The sequence below is a fragment of the Elaeis guineensis genome, chromosome 2, assembly GCF_000442705.2.
Source record: "Elaeis guineensis isolate ETL-2024a chromosome 2, EG11, whole genome shotgun sequence".
NCBI classification, from domain to species: domain Eukaryota; kingdom Viridiplantae; phylum Streptophyta; class Magnoliopsida; order Arecales; family Arecaceae; genus Elaeis; species Elaeis guineensis.
This window is the reverse complement of record NC_025994.2, coordinates 126,697,537-126,717,373: the sequence shown is the minus strand read 5'-3', so window position 1 is coordinate 126,717,373 and position 19,837 is coordinate 126,697,537. Positions and strand designations below refer to the sequence as shown.

Here is a 19,837-nt window from a genome sequence, read left to right as displayed (position 1 = left end):
TTTCTAAAAACAGTTTGATCTTCAAAGAAGGGACGGTGCTCGCTAACCGAATGCCAGAGGGAGCTACCTACTTAGCTGCAAAGTATAGTCAGTTTGATATTATGGCCCATCTCTTAATATTTTTAATATTTGAGACTCCCATACTGTTTTCGTAGTAATTCGGAGGATTATTTTTAATTTTTGAGAATCTTCTTCTTCGAGATTTGTCAAGATAAATTTTGATGGCAGTGTCGGAAATGATCGAGACGGTGTAGATTTTATCATCCGGAGCCTATATTGTAGGTTGCTAGTAGAGGGGAAGGGACTCTTTTTTTTGAACCTTCAGTCTCGCGAGCTAAGCTTCATATTGCTTGAACGGGTGTTATTTATACCAGACAAAAATTACGGATAGATATAATTTTTATTGAGGAAGATTTTACTATCGTCATTGATCGGATCCGGAACAATATGAAGCAGCTGTAAATCCATCTGCTGATCTGTGACATCTAGACTGCTCTTTATTTTTCTGCCACGGTGTCAGTTCGATATGTCTACTGAGAGGTGAATAACATGACAGATTGGGTTGCAACTCATGTGATGGAGTATTTTGAAGATAGGGTGAGACTTATCCGACCATCTTGAAGAATCTTTTGTATTTAAGATTGTATAGATCGTTTTCGTACCATACAGATGTGGTTGTTCATTTGTATCAAAAAAAAAAAAAAAAAAAAACACTCAGCCTGAGTAGCCGACTGACTCGAGCCCCATGCTTCATGCCACGGCAGATGATTTTTCCACGCCACGGATGTTGATTGATACGTGACGGTGACGATCCACGGGTGCCTTGGCTTGGCCGTCTCCTTTCCTACTTGGAATAGTGCGTCTATACATGTAATGGTGATGTCTACCCAGCAACTGTGCAAAGCTAAGTGAGGGACACCAAAGCTCGTCCCTTTCTCGTCTCGCAGTTCCTGAGAAAGAGGAGAGAGAGGGAGAGGATGGGCGCGGAGAACCCGCGAGAGCTCCCCAAGATCGACTTCTCCGGCGTGGACCCGGCCAGCGCAGGCACCGAGAGATGGAACTCGGTTCGAGCCCTGGTGATAGAGGCCATGGAGTCCCACGGTTGCTTCGAGGCCATCTACCCCCAGGTCACCCCGGAGCTCCGGGAGTCCCTCTTCCGGAATGCCGTGAAGGAGCTCTTCGCCCTCCCCATCAACATCAAGCACCGCAACATCCATCACAAGCCCTTCCACGGCTACCTCGGCGAGATTCCCGCGCTCGACTACTACGAGAGTCTAGCCATCGTAAACGCGCCGCTCCCGCATGCCACCCAGAGCTTCGCCAATCTCCTGTGGCCCGAGACTGGAAACCCCACCTTCTGGTACTCCACTACTTGACCGTGATCGATCTCTCTCTCTCTCTCTCTCTCGCACCCTTTTAATCAATCCGTACAAATTTCTCGTTTGTATACATACTGATGAGATTCTGTTCCTGGCCGTGGTTTGGAGGCGGCAGTGAGACGGTGCTGTCGTTCTCGCAGAAGGTGGCGGAGTTGGAGGGGATGGCGCGGAGGATGCTGATGGAGGGGCTGGGGGTGGACAAGTACTACGAGGATCTAACAAATTCCATCTGGTATTTGCTCCGGCTTGCCGAGTACCGGTGTCCGGCGCAGGGGGAGGAGAAGAAGCTGGGGTATGTGCCTCACCGGGACACGAATACCATGAGCGTAGTGTGCCAGCTCCAGAAGGATGGCCTGGAGGTCCAGGCCAAGGATGGGGAATGGACTCTGGCCTCGCCCTCCCCCATCTCCTTCATCGTCATGGCCGGCAACGGTTTTCGGGTATGTTTGATGTAATTCCCTTCCCCTACCTCCCACCCATGCGAACGATCCATCCATCTCTGAATTGTTAATAATTAATTAATTGCCACAACACCATGATCCATTTGGTTAGCGTTAGGGATATCTACATAGCAAAAAAGTCCATTCCCATTCACATGTGCTTCTCCAAAGGGTTAAATTAAAGTTCGGTCCGGTTATTTAATTTGCACGCCGAAAATCACTACCATGGCTTGATTCGTTGGGCTAGAAATTTAATTCAACTCACAGCCATCTCCACTTAATTTTGTCTCACTGACCATTTTTTATGGACGGGTCCGGCGGTCGAGAACGTTGATTATTTATTTTATTTCCAAACATGTGCTCACCATGGAAGGCTTTAGATCAGATGACCGCCTTAGTGAGCGATGCTCACATGTTACTTTTCAATCTAGCATCTTAGACTTTTCCAATCGACGCTGTCAATAGCGGTGGGACCACGCTGATGCTGCACCAAATGACAACGTGTACGTCTCACGACTAGCTGTCAAGAGAAAGAAGACGAAGGACTGCCCCATTAACCACTGAATTTTGTCAAATGATATTAAATAGTGATAGGTCCGCCCTTTTTTTTTTTTTTTTTTTTTTTTTTTTTGTGGTGGGGGGGGGGTGTTTAAGTGTGATAGGTCCTATTCATTAAAAACTAGTGATTAATTGATTGCTCCATTTAACACCCTAATATCTTTCCTGTTTTGCTATAATTTCTAAAGAGATGCCCAGTCAGATGACCATATTGGACGGCTAAGATCTTCCAGCATCTAAACAGGGCTTTAGGGTTTTGTCTGGATGCCTGGGTAATGAATCCTCGGAAGAATTATCTATTTGTAGAGAGCGGGAACAAGTAGTAACTGATCATGGGATAGGCAAAAAATTTTCATTTATGAAGGTTTCAATCTTAGAAGGATATGACTTCCATAAGCATGTTTTAAGTCGAATGCATATTTTTGTGGGATTTGAGATTCTGAATCTCTTGGATTTTGTCCAACAATTATATTTCCAATCATTCTCTTTCTCAGGTTTCTGTTGTGGGTAGAATTTCTTCACATATATAATATATTCCAGACATCCAAACGTGCACTAAATGTATCATGTACCACCATGCCATGACAGTTGGTGGTGTGAATTTCACATAGACTAGGGAGGATAGGTCCAACAGTGCATTACTTAGTATTACTTCATCCAAAAATCATTAATCAAAATAGGTACTAAAAATTATGTGTTGGGGTGGATATCTGATCAAGACACTATCTCTCAGAATCTTTTCAGTACCACATGATACAGTAAAAAAAATAAAATAAAATAAAATAAAAATAATCAAAATACGTGGATCAACCACAAAATGGCTCGTCTTCATGGGACATGCAAATTTCACTATGAAAAAAAAATTTTACAAGAGGAGATCTCATCCTCAATCTTTGTACACCCAATCTCTCTCACCTGAAATTCTCCTCACAAAAGCTCTCTCTCTTGGAAGACCCCTCTGAACCCATGAAGCGACCGGCATCCGCTGTCCAGAAGCCTCCTGCTCCTTTTTCAGCGACCTCACGCCTCCCTCTTCTTCTCTCGGGTTGGTTTCCTCGCGAACACAGCCCTCACGGATTTTCGTGAGGTAAAACCAAGCCGCCACCCCATTGTTTCACCGATCAGTCCTAGCTTAAACCTGATTAGAGAGGGATTAAGAGTCCTAAACAAAGCTAAATAATCCTCTGGACCGTCGGATCAAGATCGGGAGCCATCCACGCCGTCCGATCGCATTTCGGTCTACGAAATAGTGCAGTGGATCGCGAGAAATGCATGAGAAATGCCCATGCGATCCACAGGCTCAGCCGTGGACCGCCCGGTCCACGGTGGATCGGGGTATAGGGCCCAAGCAAGGCACTTGGGCCTAGGCCGGTCCGCACCCGCACGTGGGCCCGTGCATGGGCTGGGCTGCGCGCCCGCCTGGGTCGTGCGTTGGCCCTGCCTGGGATGCGCTCCGCCACCTGCGGCCGCACCGCCGCCGCCGGCCGCCGACCGTCCTCCACCGCCTCAGGTCTCGTGTCGACTTCAAAAGCTCGTATCTCCTCCATCCGAGCTCCGTTTGGGGTGATCTTGATCTTGTTGAACTTCATTTTTCGTCATGAACCTCGCTGTGGGCTCAATGTGGGCTGAATCTCGAGGCATCAAATCCTAACAATTTCTATTTCGACTCGATATTCAGCCTCCTTCAAACTCCAAGAGCTTCTGGATCTTCTCGCTCCCATGCTCTGGGGCAATCGCCTGCTGATCATGGATGGACAAACATGGGAGTCGAGCCAGGCCGCTCGATCTTATCTCCGTCGTATGCTGTGCTCCTCCTGACCTGAGACCTACACGGGACATCGTCCTGCGGCAATAGGAATTTCACCTTGCGATGTCGCCTCTCGTCCTTTCGAGTCTCCTGTCTTGTGCTCGATTCACCTCTCGGAGCTCCATCTTGATTTGGGCTCCACTTGGCTCCCAAAGCTCCACCTCGTACTGAGCTCCCCGTCAGATAATAATGTCCTTTGCTCCTATTCTTTTCCTCCAGCACAATCCTATCACCGCGTAGCTCCCTCAAGATTCCTCCACCAGCTATCGTCCTGCAGCCTCTCGAATCCAGTCTGCTAAGTGAGATAAGATTCTGTCTGAAATCGGATATGTATCAAACCTTTCCCAATCTCCTCACTGCACTGTCATGTGTCCTCCAGCTGACCATTCCAATGCCTCTAATCGAGCAGCTCGATCCATCCGACAGATATACAGTGCTCTCATTATTCTCCAGGGAGTCAAATTGCTTCTCTCTGCAACATACATGATAGGGGCATGCAGAATTTAATATCCACTACTGGAAAGAAGTAGATACCTCGTCAGATATCTCCAGGACATCTCCATATGAATCGCTGCCGGCCGTCGCTACAGCAGCCACTGTCCGATTTTTGAGTTGAGGGCAATCTCTGGCTAGATGCCCCAACTCCTCACATTGGTAACACCTGGTTTTGCTTAAGTCCCCCCTGGACTTGGACCGGCCTCGTTGCGATCTCCTGTCGCTTCGTCTACCGTCTCCTGCTCCTCTAGAAGCCACCAAAGCTGAGTTACCGTCACCTGAGCTCGAAGCTGGATTCTCCCTCTTGAGAATCTCGTTCTGGAATATCGTCGTGGTGACCTCGTCCATCTTGATAGTGCTCTTCCCCACTAGAAGAGCAGTCACCAAGGACTCGTACGAAGGAGGAAGCGACGCCAGCAAAACCAGCGCCCTGGTTTTTTCCTTAACATTCTCACCAATGTTGAGAAGGTCGGTGAGGATCTTCTGGAAGTGGCTTAAATATTCCTGCACGCTCTGTCCCTCAGCCATCCGCAGCTGGTAAAATTGCCTCCAGAGAAAAAGAGTGTTGGTGAGAGACTTCGCCATGTACAACTCCTCGAGCTTCGACCACAGCACCGTCGGAGAAGTCTCGCTTAGCACATGGATCACCACCTCATCCGCCAGATATATATGGATGATACTCACCGCCTGCATCTGTAGTCATTTTCAATCCCACACTTTTATAGTGGTTGGCTTCTCATCGCATAAGAGAACATTGATCAACCCTTCACCCTTGCCTACCACAAGAAAAAATTGCTCTTACCATCAAACTTGTTGATCTCCATCTTGATTGATCCTGTCTTCTCCATTTTCAGTCTTGCTCACCACCGCTGTAATCTGTGTCCTTGTACCGCCTTGCTCTGATACCACTTGTTGGGGTGGATGTCTGGTCAGGACACCACCTCCCGGACCTTTTCAGTACCACGCGATGCAGCAGGAAGAAAGAAGAAATAAACAAAAACAATCAAAATACGTGGATCAGCCACAAAAAATCTCGCCTCCACGGGGCATGCAAACTTCACTATGAAAAAGAAATTTTACAAGAGGGGATCTCACTCTCAACTCTTGTACACCCAATTCTTTCTCACATGAAGTTCTCCTCACAAAAGCTCTCACTCTTGGAAGACCCCCCTGAAGCGACCGACATCTGCTGTCCAGGAGCCTCCTGCTCTTTATCTCTCAACGACCTCGCACCTCTCTCTTCTTCTTTCGGATTGGTTTCCGCGCAAACACAGCCCTCACGGATTTCCGTGAGGTAAAACCAAGCCGCCACCCCATTGTTTCATCGATCAGCCCTATTTAAAGGGCTTAAACCTAATTAAAGAGGGATTAGGAGTTTTAAACAAAGCCAAATAATCTCCTGGACCGTCGGATCAAGATCGGGAGCTACCTATACCGTCCGATTATGCTTCGGTCTACGAAATAGTACCGTGGACTGCAAGAAATGCGTGAGAAACGTCCATGCGGTCCACAGGCCCAACCGTGGATCGTCCGGTCCACGGTGGACCGGGGTACAGGGCCCAGGCAAGGCGCCTGGGCCTGGGCCGGCCTGCGCGCGCGGGCCTAGGCCGCGTGCTTGGGTCGCGCATCCCGCACGTTGGCCTCGCCTAGATCGTGCTCTGCTGCCTGCGGCCGCGCTGCCGTCGGCCGTCCTCCACCGTCTCGGATCTCGTGCCGACTTCAAAAGCTCGTATCTCCTCCATCCGAGTTCTGTTTGGGATGATCTTAGTCTCGTTGGACTTTATTTTTGGCCGCAAACTTCGTTGTGGGCTCAATATGGACTGAATCTCGAGACGTCAAATCCTAACATTATGTTTGCCATACACGACACTTGCGATTGATTAAATCAAAAAATGAAGTATTTGATGGATGGCTTTGTCAACACCTTCAATAGTCCATATATATTATATATAAAACAATTCACGACAGTCACTCAATTGTATATCTTCCATTATTCACATTCCTTCGTTACATGGCAGAATTCACAACGGGAGCAATGAGAATACAGCGCACCAGCTTTGAGTGATTTTTTTGAGTTATTAAAGCATTTTTTTAGCATTAGTATTTTTGAAGAATTATATTGAGCTAATTGCAGACCATGTCTTTTATCTTACATCATCATAATGCATGCATGTGGTATCGATCCACAGACCTAAAACAAAAAAAAAGCCAAGTTGAAAGCCCAAGAAATCGAATGATCACTTTTGCACAATTAATGTTATGATTAGTCCTGGGATAATAATATATATGTTATGCTTGTTTGAGCTAGGCATGGACCAACGACCGAGTGGGCGCGGCCTTGCATCGCATCCTGGTGGGAGGCGGTGTGACGAGATACTCCGTCGTTCTTTTCTCGGTTCCAAAGGGAGATTTCCGGGTCGAAGCCCCACCGGAGCTGGTGGATGAGGACCACCCTCGTCTCTTTGAGCCCTACTACGATGATGAATTCGTGCGCTTCTGTGTCTCGGAGGAGGGTACGAAAACGATGGATACGCTGGCTGCTTACACTGAGCTTGTCAAAGCAAGAAAGGCTGAGGCCTAAGAGTTCCTTCTCATGTAATGGAGAACCAGGTGGAGATAGATATATGCTTCTGCTGCTGCCTCCTTGGACAACCTATATGGTTTCTGTGTGCTGCTGGTGTATTATTATGACGCCCTACTGGGTGTATTCTATGTGTATTTGTGTGATATGGGGAATGATTTAGCCCCAGTTACGATTGCAATTAGAATCGGTCCCCCTGGTGATTACATATGCTGAAATATATATATACGTGGGAATGTTGCATAGTTCTGCAGAGTATACCCTGTTCTTTTGCTTTTAAAAAATAAAGAAGGTAAGAAGAAAAGTGTTTTTATTGTTTTTTTCCCAAGGGGTAAAACAAGAATATGCCCTGTTCCTTTTTACTGATTGGGCAAAAAGCTGGAACGCCGTTGCCGGGGATCGAACCCGGGTCGCCCGCGTGACAGGCGGGAATACTCACCACTATACTACAACGACTTTGGTGCTTTGGGCGGTTGATCACCACCTCATATTTCTTTATGAAACAAAATCTCAACTCTTCAACTAACGTCCATCTTACGGTGCACGTATGCTCTGTCTGCCCTTGTTACCCTAAGCTATGTACACAAGTGTTGCAGGGAGCATATGCGTAGCTTCTTGTGATGTTATGACCATCTTTTCTTATATTTTACAATAGAATCCAGCAAGTATGGTGCATGGTTATTTTATTAATAAATAAACTAATAAATGTTATAGGCATTATGCAGATTGAGATGCATGCCATAGAAAGTCATCTCGTTTTTAGGTAATGAGAGAAACATGAGGTGGAAAATATGGTATTGGTAAAGACGCGAGGACACTTGGATGACTAGATTTGTCTCATGGATGGACACATTATTGATTTGTTGAAATTAGCATCATACGATAGAATAGACAAAGTAATAACTCACATCAAACATATGTAATTATTTGAGAACCATGTTTGCGTTTTTCTTTGTCCCATCTGATGCAACTACATATGATTTGGAGTAGTCTTCTGGGACTTCGACCCACCCACATGCCAAGTTTCTTCTCTGACGAAGATGAGAAGTTAATTTAGTGTTTGCATCAAGGTGCATATTGGCACCACAATAGCATGGACCACAATCCGACAGTTCCGCTGAATTATGGCACCCATGGTTTGATTAGCGAGTCCAACAAAAAAATTTTCTTATGGGCAGCAGAAAATTCTTTGTGCATCATCCACGGTGTACAAAATTTGATGTGGAATGCATCACTTCATCTTATTAGATCACATGATCACTGCTTTTCAATACGTATTTAATGTCCATTTAACATCTGCAGTTCTATTTTTTCATTTAAAATTTTGAATGATAAAAATATTTTTTTTTTCTAAAAAAATTATAACATCCTGTTATGATATTATGACATTCTGCATTAAAATTATGACTTTTTGTACAGAATGATATAATTTTTTCACAGAATATTATAAAGAGGGAAGGATATTTTCGTCACAAGATGTTAAAATTTTAAATAAAAAACTAAAATTATGAATATTAAATATATATTAAAAAATAATGATTATGTGGTATAATAGAATGAAATGGTGTGCTTTTTTTTTTTTTTTATAATGCAAGTGGTGCACAAAGAATTTCTCTTTGTGGGCATAGCATCCATGACCGAACAGACGGAAACATCAAATGGGCCGGATCCGGATTTCAAACCACGCTGATACAAAAAGCGGGAGATGTCCGCGCCTGCGGCGAGCGTAATCGTCCGGTTTTGGAAATCCCAGCCCTCGACCGGTGGACCGAGCGAACTCCCGGCCGAGACACACGTTAGCCATGTCCCGGGCGGCGCTCACGTCGGCTGGCCGCCGACATCTCCTCCCACCTCCTAAACCTCGCCTCCTTTCTCACTCCCCTCTGCCCGAATTAGGGTTAGGGTTTTCAGGAAGCAGCCCGAAGCCGAGCCCTCCGCCTCTCCGGCCCTCCGATGACGCCGACGCCCTCGCCCGCCTACTTATCCACCACCACAACCCCTTCCACCCTCTGGAGTCCCCCCTCCAGCTCGTGGGCATCCAACTCTCCGGCGACCTCGTCCTCCAGACCCTCCTTCGCCTCCGCCACGCCTCCAAGGTCGCACTCAGCTTCTTCGTCTGGGCCCGCGACCACGCCCACCACGTCCACGGCGCCGACGCCTACGACCTCATGATCGATACGCTGGGGAAGGTCCGCCAGTTCGACGTCGCGTGGCAGCTCATCATCGAGATGGACCAGAGCGGCGGCGCGGGGCCTACCCCCCGGACCTTCGCCATCCTCGTCCGCCGCTACATCGCCGCCGGCATGACGCGCCAGGCCGTCCGGGCCTTCGACGACATGGAGGCCTTCATCGGCCGGGAGCCCGGCGTCGACGACTTCAAGATGCTCCTCGACACCCTCTGCAAGTACGGCTATCCCAAGGTCTCTACTTCTTTCTACCCCCTTCTCTTTTGATTTTGATTGCTATCGTGATCGATTGAGATACAAATGAGTGCTTTGGAGCTTTGACTTCAAGAAATTTGCTAGATAATCGGTCATTTTGGTGCTGCTGCTTCTTTACGTTGGAGAATTATGATTTTGTCTGCAGGCTTAAGATAAAGCTGTAGGATTTGAAATTTTCTGATTGAGACATCGGGTGTCCTGGAATTTCTCTGATCTGTTTATTTTCTTTTACGAATTTTCTCATACACTGGTTGTTATCTTGGTTTTGGTCGGGAAAAAAAAAACTTTTGAGCATTGATGATTCGTTTAATTATCATGGTTTTGTTAGTACGTCTATTTCCTGCCTAGAAATTACGAGATCCCTGATTATGAGCAGTTGGCCTCACAAATCCTTCAGTCCGCGTCATCTATAATCTTTTCTTTTTCCTTCTTTATATAAATTTGTTTACTTTTTACCGATTTTTTTCTGCCAAGTCAATTTTTTTAAGATATACCCCAGTGACTGCAGTGCTAAGCAATGTGGGTTGCAAGGTCCAGCCTCAACAAGTACTGAAATGTTTCACCATTGCTGTTTCTAATACCTTCATTGTCATACATGTATTTAACAATTTAAATAGCCGTTCAATACATCTATTAATGCTCACCAATTCTCCTCCTGTAGTACTTTATCATATACTTTCACCAAGCCAATGTGATCAAAGTGAACAGTCTTTCATATTGTGAATTCTTTCACTTCTATCTTAACATCTTATCTTAAATTGTTGGAGCCATAAGATAGCATCTTGTCGTGACAACAGATAGTGGTATTAATGCCATCTTTTTCGTAAATGTTGTTGCCACAGTGATCCAAGAGATGACTCTCTCTCTGTCCCCCCCTCCCTCTCCCTCTCCCTCTCCCTCTCCCTCTCCTCCCTCTATTGTATTTGGAAATACGTACAACTACCTCTGCCCAATTAACTCCAGTTACTGGCTTTGTGTCAATGGTTACAGGTAGCAACAGAGATATTTAATAAAAGAAAATTCAAATATGAACCAGATGAGAAGACATACACAATTTTGATTTATGGATGGTGTAAGGTAAACCGACATGAAATGGCCCAGAAGTTCTTAAAGGAGATGGTGGATCGTGGGTTAGAACCCAATGTGGTTACATATAATGTTCTGTTGAATGGGATCTGTAGGAAGGCAAGCTTGCATCCGGACAATCGGTTTGATAGAACGATCCATGCAGCTGAAGGCCTTTTAGAGGAGATGCAAAGGAAAGGGATTGAACCTGATGTCACGAGCTACTCAATCATCCTTCATGTTTACAGCCGAGCGCACAAACCAGAATTATCACTTTGTATGTTGCGCTCGATGAAAGAGAAAGGCATTTGTCCCACCGTGGCACCATACACTTCGGTAATCAAGTGTCTCGCTTCCTGTGGGAGATTGGAGGATGCTGAAGATTTGCTTAATGAGATGGCAAGCAATGGCGTATGCCCATGCCCAGCTACATATAATTGCTTCTTCAAGGAGTATCATGGGAGGAAAGATGTGGATGGTGCAGTAAAGTTGTACAAGAAAATGAAGGGAATGGGTTCCCTGAGCACACCTGATATTCACACATTCAACATATTAATTGAAATGTTTTCAAAGCTAAACCAGATGGAGCTAGTCAAGGAATTATGGAATGATATGGTCGAGAGCAGTGTAGGGCCAGACTTGGATTCGTATACTTTGTTGATTCATGGGTTATGTGAGAAACAAAAATGGAGGGAGGCATGTCAGTTCTTCATGGAGATGATAGAGAAAGGGTTCCTTCCACATAAGGTGACATTTGAGACATTGTACAGTGGATTGATACAATCAGATATGCTGCGAACTTGGAGAAGACTGAAGAACAAGGTTGAGGAGGAATCACTGAAATTTGGTTCTGAATTCCAACATTATCATTTTAAACCTTATAAGAGGTGATTCTCTTTTTTGAGTTCAATCAAGTGATTAAGAGCTGGTATGGGTTGCCTTTGAAGAATACCATGCCTGTCTGTGGCCTGTGCAGAATCTACTTGAAGAATCAACTGATGATTAAGTGTTATTGAGCATATAGAGAATTTTTTCTGGAATGCAGGAGGCTGTCATACGTGCATATTATCCAAAGGTAGGCTTAGTCCCTGTGCAGGTGAAACCTAGCAAAGAAATGGAGAAATTTTACAATAATAGTAGTGGTCATGATAGCTGAAGCCACAAAACTATCTACTACAGAATTATTCACCAGAGTAGAGGAGAGGTGACGCTTGCATTGGTACATTTCATTGGTACAAGGTGGTATAGTGACAGGATACCTGTCTGTGATCCTGTTTAATTAAATGTTGCAGCAATAAATTTAACTTTGTTGTTGTATTCTTGTCACTCTGAGTGATATCTACACAATTTTGAACAACTTCCTTATTGAGATCTCTGATTATGGTTGCACATGACCATACCATTTTAATTGGTTCTCCAACTCTTTGACCTTAATGCATACAACTCTTGTGCCTCCTGCAATATACATGAGTCTGACCCAAGTTTTCCTATTTTCACTGCACAAGCATGTCAAAATTCTCATCTCTGTCATATTCAGCTTGTTTATGGTGACCCATATTTATCCTAACAATTAGAGCCATAAAAAATTACAGGGATAATATTATTGCACAAGCCTATTACATAGTTCCTGATAACACCTTTCCAAGTAATCCCCAGTCTCTGATTCTAGTAGAAATTTGTTATTGGTTATTAGCCGTGTGCCTGTGTGCTTAAGGCTAAAAATTGGTGTAAACTCGGTGGAAACAAAAACTTGTTAATGACAAATTTAACACTTCAATGAATCTTCAATACAAGGTAATTTTTTCATTATATTCTGCAGTTCATTTTCTTTGTTAACGATTTAATGAATTATCTTTCATTATATTCTTCAGTTTGTATTCTTCAGCGTAAACTATTTAATTTTTCATTTAATAAAATAAAATAAATACTACTTTTTCTCTCAAGTGAATAGTTCAACATAAATTCAAATATACTAGTTGCATAAAAGAATGCAACGTATCAGTTTCTTATTGTTTGATCTCGAGTTTGATATCACAGGCTGACAACAGAGCTCTATATATTGATTTGATGATCAGGAATATCTAAAATTTTATACAATGTCAGTGAGTTCTTGAAGCTCAACAAATTCAACCTAAAACTGGATATAGAAAAATTAGTTGTATATAGGGAAGATATGGTTTTTCATATCATGAGCAATTGCCTTTTGCAGCCCTGTTACAGCTAGATGCATAAGTTTAATTCATGGGTTTATACAATAGACCTTTTCTTTGTGGTAAAGAATTTACTACGCGCTTTTGGATTATGAAAGCATGAATGGTACAGCTAATCTAAAACTGCATCTCTTTAGGTTTGGGATGTATTCCTGGTGCAGGAAGCACTGTCTTTGTGGTCTGTCATTCTAAATTTGCTGTATGCTTATTATGGTGATGCACAGGCATATACACAACCATTAGAATTTGGCACATGAAATGCATACGAAACTTTGATTTGCTGCTTCTAGAGGTGGTTCTTGTTAACAAGTTTGTTCTGAAATAAAAGTTCAATTTCATATTCATCACATTTTTTTTTTCTTTATGAAATTGCTTGATTTGATTTGGAAGAGAAAAATCATCTTATGATATGCCTTGAATTGGATTCTTGCCAAAAATCATCAAACCTCTTGGCCTTATTAGTTTGACTGTGACTCAGGTCGCACTTTGGGTCATTTGCTTGGTTCAAGGCAAGGCTCTTGTGTGGTGGACTTGGTTGTGAAACATGGATTACACATGTTTGTTTGGGTTTATGTTGGATTAGATTTTGATTTGTACTGGATTTTGTTTAGTTTTGTATTTGGTTTGGACTGGTTTTGATTTGGTTTGACTTTAGTATAATAGTTCATTCATATAATGATATTTTCTGATTTTCTCCTTGCTTTTTCTATTTTTAGGACAACATAAATAGCACAACTGGTTTTATACCAGAGTTAATCGAGGATATTCCAAAGGGAGTCCACTGCTCACCATTTCTTTTCTCATGTAATCCGTGTTTTGCTGGCAGCATATATGATTAAGCTACTGAAGAAAGAAAAACGAATGCCCAACCAGTAGACAGCAGCCAATATCAGGACTACTAAGCGCGTGGAGATCCTTTGTCTAAGAAATATACGTCAAACAAGCCTTGCTTTGCAGTTCTAGCTTGATTACTGGGATACAACTGAAATGAAAAGCGCAAGGTAGCTGATACCACCGTGTAGGAAAAGATCTTCACCCAATCTTGATCGTGATATCTCAATAGCATGTATCCTACTTCCTTCTGCAAATGCCAAAACAATTTTTCTTGACAGCCATGGGTTTGTCAGTGCAAGTGGAAGTTGACATTGTTTTCTCATGCAAGTACAACAAGAAGCTGCTATCTTGGTAGGTACAAACATAATTTGAAAACAAGAAATGACACCATCACCCTGGGCTTGCCTAAAACAAACTATATAGGGAGGGAAGCCATTCTTTGACGACCAATTTGATGGTGCAGCGGAAGACGCAAGCAGAGTTGTGAAGCTGACTGGAAATGAAAACTTAATAATGATGATGTTTGTGGTTGTTGGTTTGGTGTATCCACACAATTAAAATGAAGATTGTTGATGGTTCTTTCTCTCAAATGATTTCTACTTTATAGTAGGAGAAAGGCAATTGAAATATCTCATGGTATGCATATTACTTTAACTCTTAGAGCTGCTTGCATGTTAAGCACAAGTCTGAGCATATGTCAATAACAGTTGGCTCTTCTACTTGATAAATGTACTGAACATTTCTTGTTATAAAAACTGTGACAAGCACAAGTCATGAAAGATAGTCTTTTGCTGTTCAATTATCTCAGTTCTAAAGATAAAAACTTGTTTCTTTTTGTGCTTGCACAAATTGACGTTTTGTTTCATTGCTGGCATGTGTAAACGTTACGTGTTTGGTTTCAAAAGTTTTTGAATGTGCACTCACTTTTGACGCCTACTCATTTTCATGGTGCTGTAGGTTCATGTTTGTTTCAATTACATATCATGCTTTGAACATATTGCAACGTCCATATGGTGGATCATGGTCATCATTACCTATTATTTCACTCTCCTACGACCGTGTGTTCTGACTTATGTTATTAATTGGGACTGAAGCAGAGACTATTGGCACAATGTCATTGACTTATCTCTGTTCACCTTTTCTCTGTTTTTTTATACATATTTTAGTGTAATTATTTCTACGTAGCCATTCTATATTTATCTTTTCTGTTAAATGACTGGTCATTTTCCAGGATGTTTGAACACTTACGTTCATAGGTGCTTCATTAGATAGTGCTACTGGACCATGTATCAGCACAGGTTGCTCTTGTGACTCTCAGCATGTTTGCATTGTGCGTTTCAAAGTTAGCATTTTGGTGGCAGTATGCTGGGGCACCTCAATTTTTTGGCCTTCCACTCTGCCTCTAAGTTACCTATGTTGCAGAATAGCTATTGAAAGGGGATCTCACATTCTTAAATGCAATGAATTTCTAAAAATGTATGTTGCACTTGAAGTTTAGTGAATTACATATATTTTTGCTGTTTTACTCTTTGTTTGATATAATTTTGATTTTTTCGGTCTTGAGGTTATTAGTCTTTATGCTAACCTGCATGTTAAAATTCCTGCGTGAATGAAAGGCATTTGAGTATTTGATTCTTCACAGGGTCTTTCGAGAAATTACTGGCCGCTATTTTCATGTTATGGAAGAGCACAGAGCACCACTATCCTCTTTGTTGAGTGGCGAGTTTGCAATCTCAAGGAATTTTGTGGCAGCAGTAGCGTGCATGTCTTCTTTCTTGGCTAATAGCTTTGCAGGTCAATGGTCAGCTTCTTATCCCAGCCATGAAAATTTACCTCACGATTAAGTGCTCCGGAGGGCAGAATTTTATGCAAAATCAAAAATATGGTGTCCAAATTAAAAATTCACACACATGATTGTGATTTATACAACTAAAACACTTAGAAACCAAAAATTATATATTTTAGTAGCTCTGATCTATGCACCATGTGGATATAAAAATGGATCATTTTTATTGTATTATTATGCTAAAATATGTGATAATTTGAATTCAAAACCATTTTATAATTCATAATCTAAATGTAATAAAACATATGTAGATTAAAAGTCAATAAATTTTAATGCTCAGATCATGGTAAAACATAGTTTCATATTATTTTAACTTGCACTAACTTAATGCATGGATTAGATGTTACCCAAAGATGTGATTTTTTTGATTTCTAAGTACATTTAATGATAGAGATCATGATCAATGGCACAAATCATTAATTTGATTGGTTTATTGTTAATTTTGGACTTGAGAGAAGTTGATATCTCTCCTCTCAAGAGGAGCAAAATTGATCTTATAATCTTGATAAAAACTTTTGACACTTCAGGTTGGTCTCCTATAACATCTTTTTTTTTTTTTTTTTTGATACAAGTGGGTGGTCACACCATTTTGGTGTGAGCAGAGTTTATAAAGTCAGAATACAAAAAATTTCGTAGGAATGGTGGGCACGTCTCATCCTATCTTCAGATCTAGTCTCCGAAATATTACATAATAGAAGATACCATCCAATCTATCGTACTGTTTATCTTCTGAAAAACATTCTTGACGGACACTTGATTGAAAGATGAAGGGCAGTCCAAATGTCACAAAGAAGTGGTAGGCCTCCAGTTACTTCGTGTTGTTCCAGATTTAGCTGACAATGATGGCAGAATCTTCTTTTATGAAAATTTTCTCCATCAGTAGCTTCTGTCTGATATAAATAATATCCGTTTGGACAACATAAAGATCAGTTTACGAGATAAAAGGCTCAAAAATATATGAATCTCCACCATTAGCAACTTGGCATTCAGATTTTGGATGATAAAGCTGGCATCATTCCTATCATTTCTGACACTGCCATCAAAATTAATCTTAACAAACCTCGAAGAAAGAGACTCTCAAGATATAAAAATAACCCTTCGAGCCGTTGTAGAGGCAGCATGAGAGTCCTAAGAATTGGGAGCATCAAGGGATGGGCTGGCAGCATCAAAATGGTTATACTCCGTGGCTAAATAGATGGCTCTTTTTAAGAGTGCTCGATTCATCAATTCTGCGACTCCATTCTAGTTTGGTGTGGCCGGAGCAGTATGGTGATCAAAATGTGCCCAATTCATCCTTTGGGTGACCCAATTCTGCTTTGGTGTGCCCGGAATGGTACAGTGATTGAAATGTGCGCGTGCACGAGCACAGGAATTTTGATGGCACTCTCTCCTCTTTTTGCCTCTGTTTAATAGTAACATGATTGTTTGCAATATAGTTAAATAATGATGTATCAGAATAAGAACATTTTTTCTAATCTCAAACGTTTACTTAAAACAGTGTCCATCCTTTTCAGCTCGTGATATAAAGCTAACGGCTATATTTGGCTGCAGCTCATCTTATCACTAAAGCATCACTCTTGGAAGTTTTTATTGTCGTTTACACTGAAATACATTAGATTATTGGGATGATGCTACCGGCATGACTGCTACTTCTCTTTTGGTAACAAGATGTATCATTCCTGTGCCCGAGTCTTTTCATTCTTTACAACTAGAGTACATCGTGCTATTGAAACATCACTGCTAGCATATTACTCTCTCTCTAGGGTCTGTCCAGAATCTCATGGGATTCTGTGGGCTGAGCCAACACAATAACAAAAAATATTTATAGACTCGGCTAGTCCTATAGCTATAGCTATCTTAGACAACATGTTGAGTGGGATGACCCAAATCCTATAGAGAGAAAAAAAAAAATAACTTGCTGAAATCATTCTTTTCTCCCGATGAAATTCAGGCTAGTATACTGAATATGAACATGTAGTTTAAGATAGTCGTAAACATAGATCTACTCCAGCTTATCATCAAATGCTTATTTTCTATTCCAATTCCAAGGAAAAATTGGAATGCACCAACGCCATCGCTTATCTCCCATCGTATTGAAATTTTATTTTAATTTTGTTTCCCATTCTGACATGAACCAAACACACTAAGGGACATGACCATTCCAAATTTGATTTCCATTTCGATTGCGAACTAAACATGCCCAAATGTTTTATACGAATACTCACATTTAAAGATTAAAATGTTCCTAATTGGTATTTAGCTCGCTTCCATATTTTCTTTACAATAACTGATAATTTTCATTCAATCGATTAAAACTCTGCTTCATTCCTCTTACGTCAGATGTTATAGCTTTGTTGTTATATTTGCATCATCTATTCTTGGAGTGCTAGGATAGGTTTTAGAATCCAAATTCCATATGAGTTCGGCTTGTATCTTTCACATAAAAGAATGATTGATCCTCTTTCATAATATCGATTATTATTAGACCATATTGTGTACAGGTCTAAAAACACTTTAAACTTCTTCATTTATCCTTCTGTGCAGATCTTGAAGTGATGGTCGTACAATCCAACGGTAGATTCATCCAAAAGATAGAAAATTCTTCTTCTGTGCGAAAGATACAACCCGTCTATTCAACATAGGAGCTTTTTCATGTCATTCTGCTACGTAGTATGCCAACACATTTGCACTTTTTTGGTAAAAAAAATACATTTGCATTCTACCAAGCTCTAGCCACTTAAATATAATGGACAAGCCTATCATATTTGCTTATATAGGATTTGGTGTAACATTTTGGCTGCCATCTGCATGACCACAGAGGCTTCCCAATGTTCTAATAAGTTGTTTACCATTTAAATTTCTCAGCCTTGTCGATTGATCTAATTCATGAAGTTAAACTTGGACTCATCGAGCACAGACATTATTTGATTAGAGCACCACCTTTTTTTTTTTTTTTTTTTTTTTTGCTGAGATGAGCGATTTACATTATTCTAATATGAATATATCCAAGAAAGTCAGAAGTAAAATATCCCTGAAAGTCCTCGGATCAGGTTAAAAATCGGTCCATAGCATCTTGCCGGAGTGCCCAATGACGAAAGAGGCCACCAAGTTTGCAATCCCATTCGTCTCCTGATGGATATACCTGGCAAAGAAAAATGTGCCTTCCCTCGTCGGTCGTCAAATGCCCTGTAGCAGGGGGTATATACCAACCCATTTATCCTGCCCTTAAATCCGTACAACAAGGATAGAGTCGGCTCTCATTGCACACTGTTGCGGTCAATCTCCTCGTCGCCTGATCGTCGAAAATGAGCATTTGCAAGAGAAGTCCACACTGACCGAAGATACTTCCGGCGGAGACCCTCTGACGGTCAAGTCAGAGAGGAGACTAGGCAACAGTAAAAAAGAATCAGGAGCTCAGCGGGAGAGAACCAGAGCGAGAGAGAGAGAGCTCAGGGGCTTAGAAAAAATCTCTTCCAACACTGTTGCCTTCTCCATTTTATAGTAGAGTGCGGCGTGGTCCCGCCATTAATGGCACAGACAACTGGGAAGTTGTCAAATCACCGGAGGCTGTCAGAGTCGCCGCGGACTGACAAGTCGCCTGGGCTGTTAAATCACTGGAGCTGACCTATGTCCTTGGCAGGACGATGCCCTCAGGGCAGTCACGTCGCATGTCCTTGTCAAGACAGCAATCCATAGCAGTCGTACGGCGTTTGGGAGAACTGACCGACCATACGTCGGCATTCGGCTGTGGGACGTCGGGTGAAGACCCGAGGACACCGTCGGCTGTTCTGGCGTATTGTGGGAGTCAGACGTCGGCTGCCACCCCCGCCCGACAGTGGGTTGGTAATCTGGGCTCCGTCGCTCGGCTAGTCGGAAATAGAATGGGTCTGCTCAACCGACACACCTTCGGTCGGATAATGTCGGTGGCTACTGTCGGCAGTCGTTGGTCGGTGCGATCGGTAGAGTCGGACGTCGGTCGGACAGACCTGAGGATGAGTCAGTGTAAAAGGAGTCGGTCGGTATATCCCAACACACACCATGTATAGCTGATATCCGTCCAAGCACAAGCTTTCAAGATCGACATTCCCAAGCCTTGAATGAAATGTTACCATTGGTGGATCATATATATTTAAGAGAAAAAAAGAAAGAAAGAAAGATGGGAAAGCAAAAGAAGGGAGGAT

General features: G+C 42.4%; 2 protein-coding genes and 1 non-coding gene across 12 annotated transcripts; 2 read left to right on the top strand and 1 right to left on the bottom strand.

The window, feature by feature from the left end:
* Positions 1-877: 877 nt before the first annotated feature.
* On the top strand, positions 878-7,505 carry LOC105040605 (probable 2-oxoglutarate-dependent dioxygenase AOP1). The gene is made up of 3 exons (XM_010917238.3): positions 878-1,360; positions 1,495-1,819; positions 6,988-7,505. Exons 1-3 carry the CDS (start codon positions 978-980, stop codon positions 7,258-7,260), a joined length of 981 nt encoding a protein of 326 aa, XP_010915540.1. The 5' UTR covers positions 878-977; the 3' UTR covers positions 7,261-7,505.
* Positions 7,506-7,644: 139 nt separating this feature from the next.
* On the bottom strand, positions 7,645-7,716 carry TRNAD-GUC (transfer RNA aspartic acid (anticodon GUC)). The gene has a single exon. It is a non-coding gene; the product is annotated as a tRNA-Asp (tRNA).
* Positions 7,717-8,903: 1,187 nt separating this feature from the next.
* Positions 8,904-18,360, top strand: LOC105040404 (pentatricopeptide repeat-containing protein At2g13420, mitochondrial). Of its 10 annotated transcripts, XR_012138303.1 has the most exons (7): positions 8,904-9,680; positions 10,692-11,653; positions 11,743-12,005; positions 13,803-14,446; positions 15,042-15,286; positions 15,453-15,611; positions 18,201-18,360. XR_012138303.1 is itself a non-coding variant. In XM_073251046.1 (3 exons), the coding sequence occupies exons 1-3, from the start codon at positions 9,063-9,065 to the stop codon at positions 13,813-13,815; spliced, it is 1,593 nt and encodes a 530-aa protein (XP_073107147.1). In that variant the 5' UTR covers positions 8,904-9,062; the 3' UTR covers positions 13,816-14,609. The 10 variants fall into 10 exon arrangements, 3 of the variants coding, with proteins under 3 accessions (XP_073107147.1, XP_029118619.1, XP_010915324.1); XR_012138304.1 differs by lacking the exon at positions 15,042-15,286 and having other exon boundaries at positions 18,201-18,353; XR_831127.4 differs by lacking the exons at positions 15,042-15,286; positions 15,453-15,611; positions 18,201-18,360 and having other exon boundaries at positions 11,743-11,841; positions 13,803-14,609.
* Positions 18,361-19,837: the final 1,477 nt, after the last annotated feature.

Excerpts from the sequence above, each read along its gene's own strand:
- LOC105040605 (XM_010917238.3), top strand. The coding sequence starts at position 978 with ATGGGCGCGGAGAACCCGCGAGAGCTCCCCAAGATCGACTTCTCCGGC. Across the intron at positions 1,361-1,494 it reads ACTGGAAACCCCACCTTCTG|TGAGACGGTGCTGTCGTTCT; the intron begins GTACTCCACTAC and ends TGGAGGCGGCAG. Across the intron at positions 1,820-6,987 it reads TGGCCGGCAACGGTTTTCGG|GCATGGACCAACGACCGAGT; the intron begins GTATGTTTGATG and ends TGTTTGAGCTAG.
- LOC105040404 (XM_029262786.2), top strand. The coding sequence starts at position 9,063 with ATGTCCCGGGCGGCGCTCACGTCGGCTGGCCGCCGACATCTCCTCCCA. Across the intron at positions 9,681-10,691 it reads GCAAGTACGGCTATCCCAAG|GTAGCAACAGAGATATTTAA; the intron begins GTCTCTACTTCT and ends CAATGGTTACAG. Across the intron at positions 11,654-11,742 it reads CATTTTAAACCTTATAAGAG|AATCTACTTGAAGAATCAAC; the intron begins GTGATTCTCTTT and ends TGGCCTGTGCAG.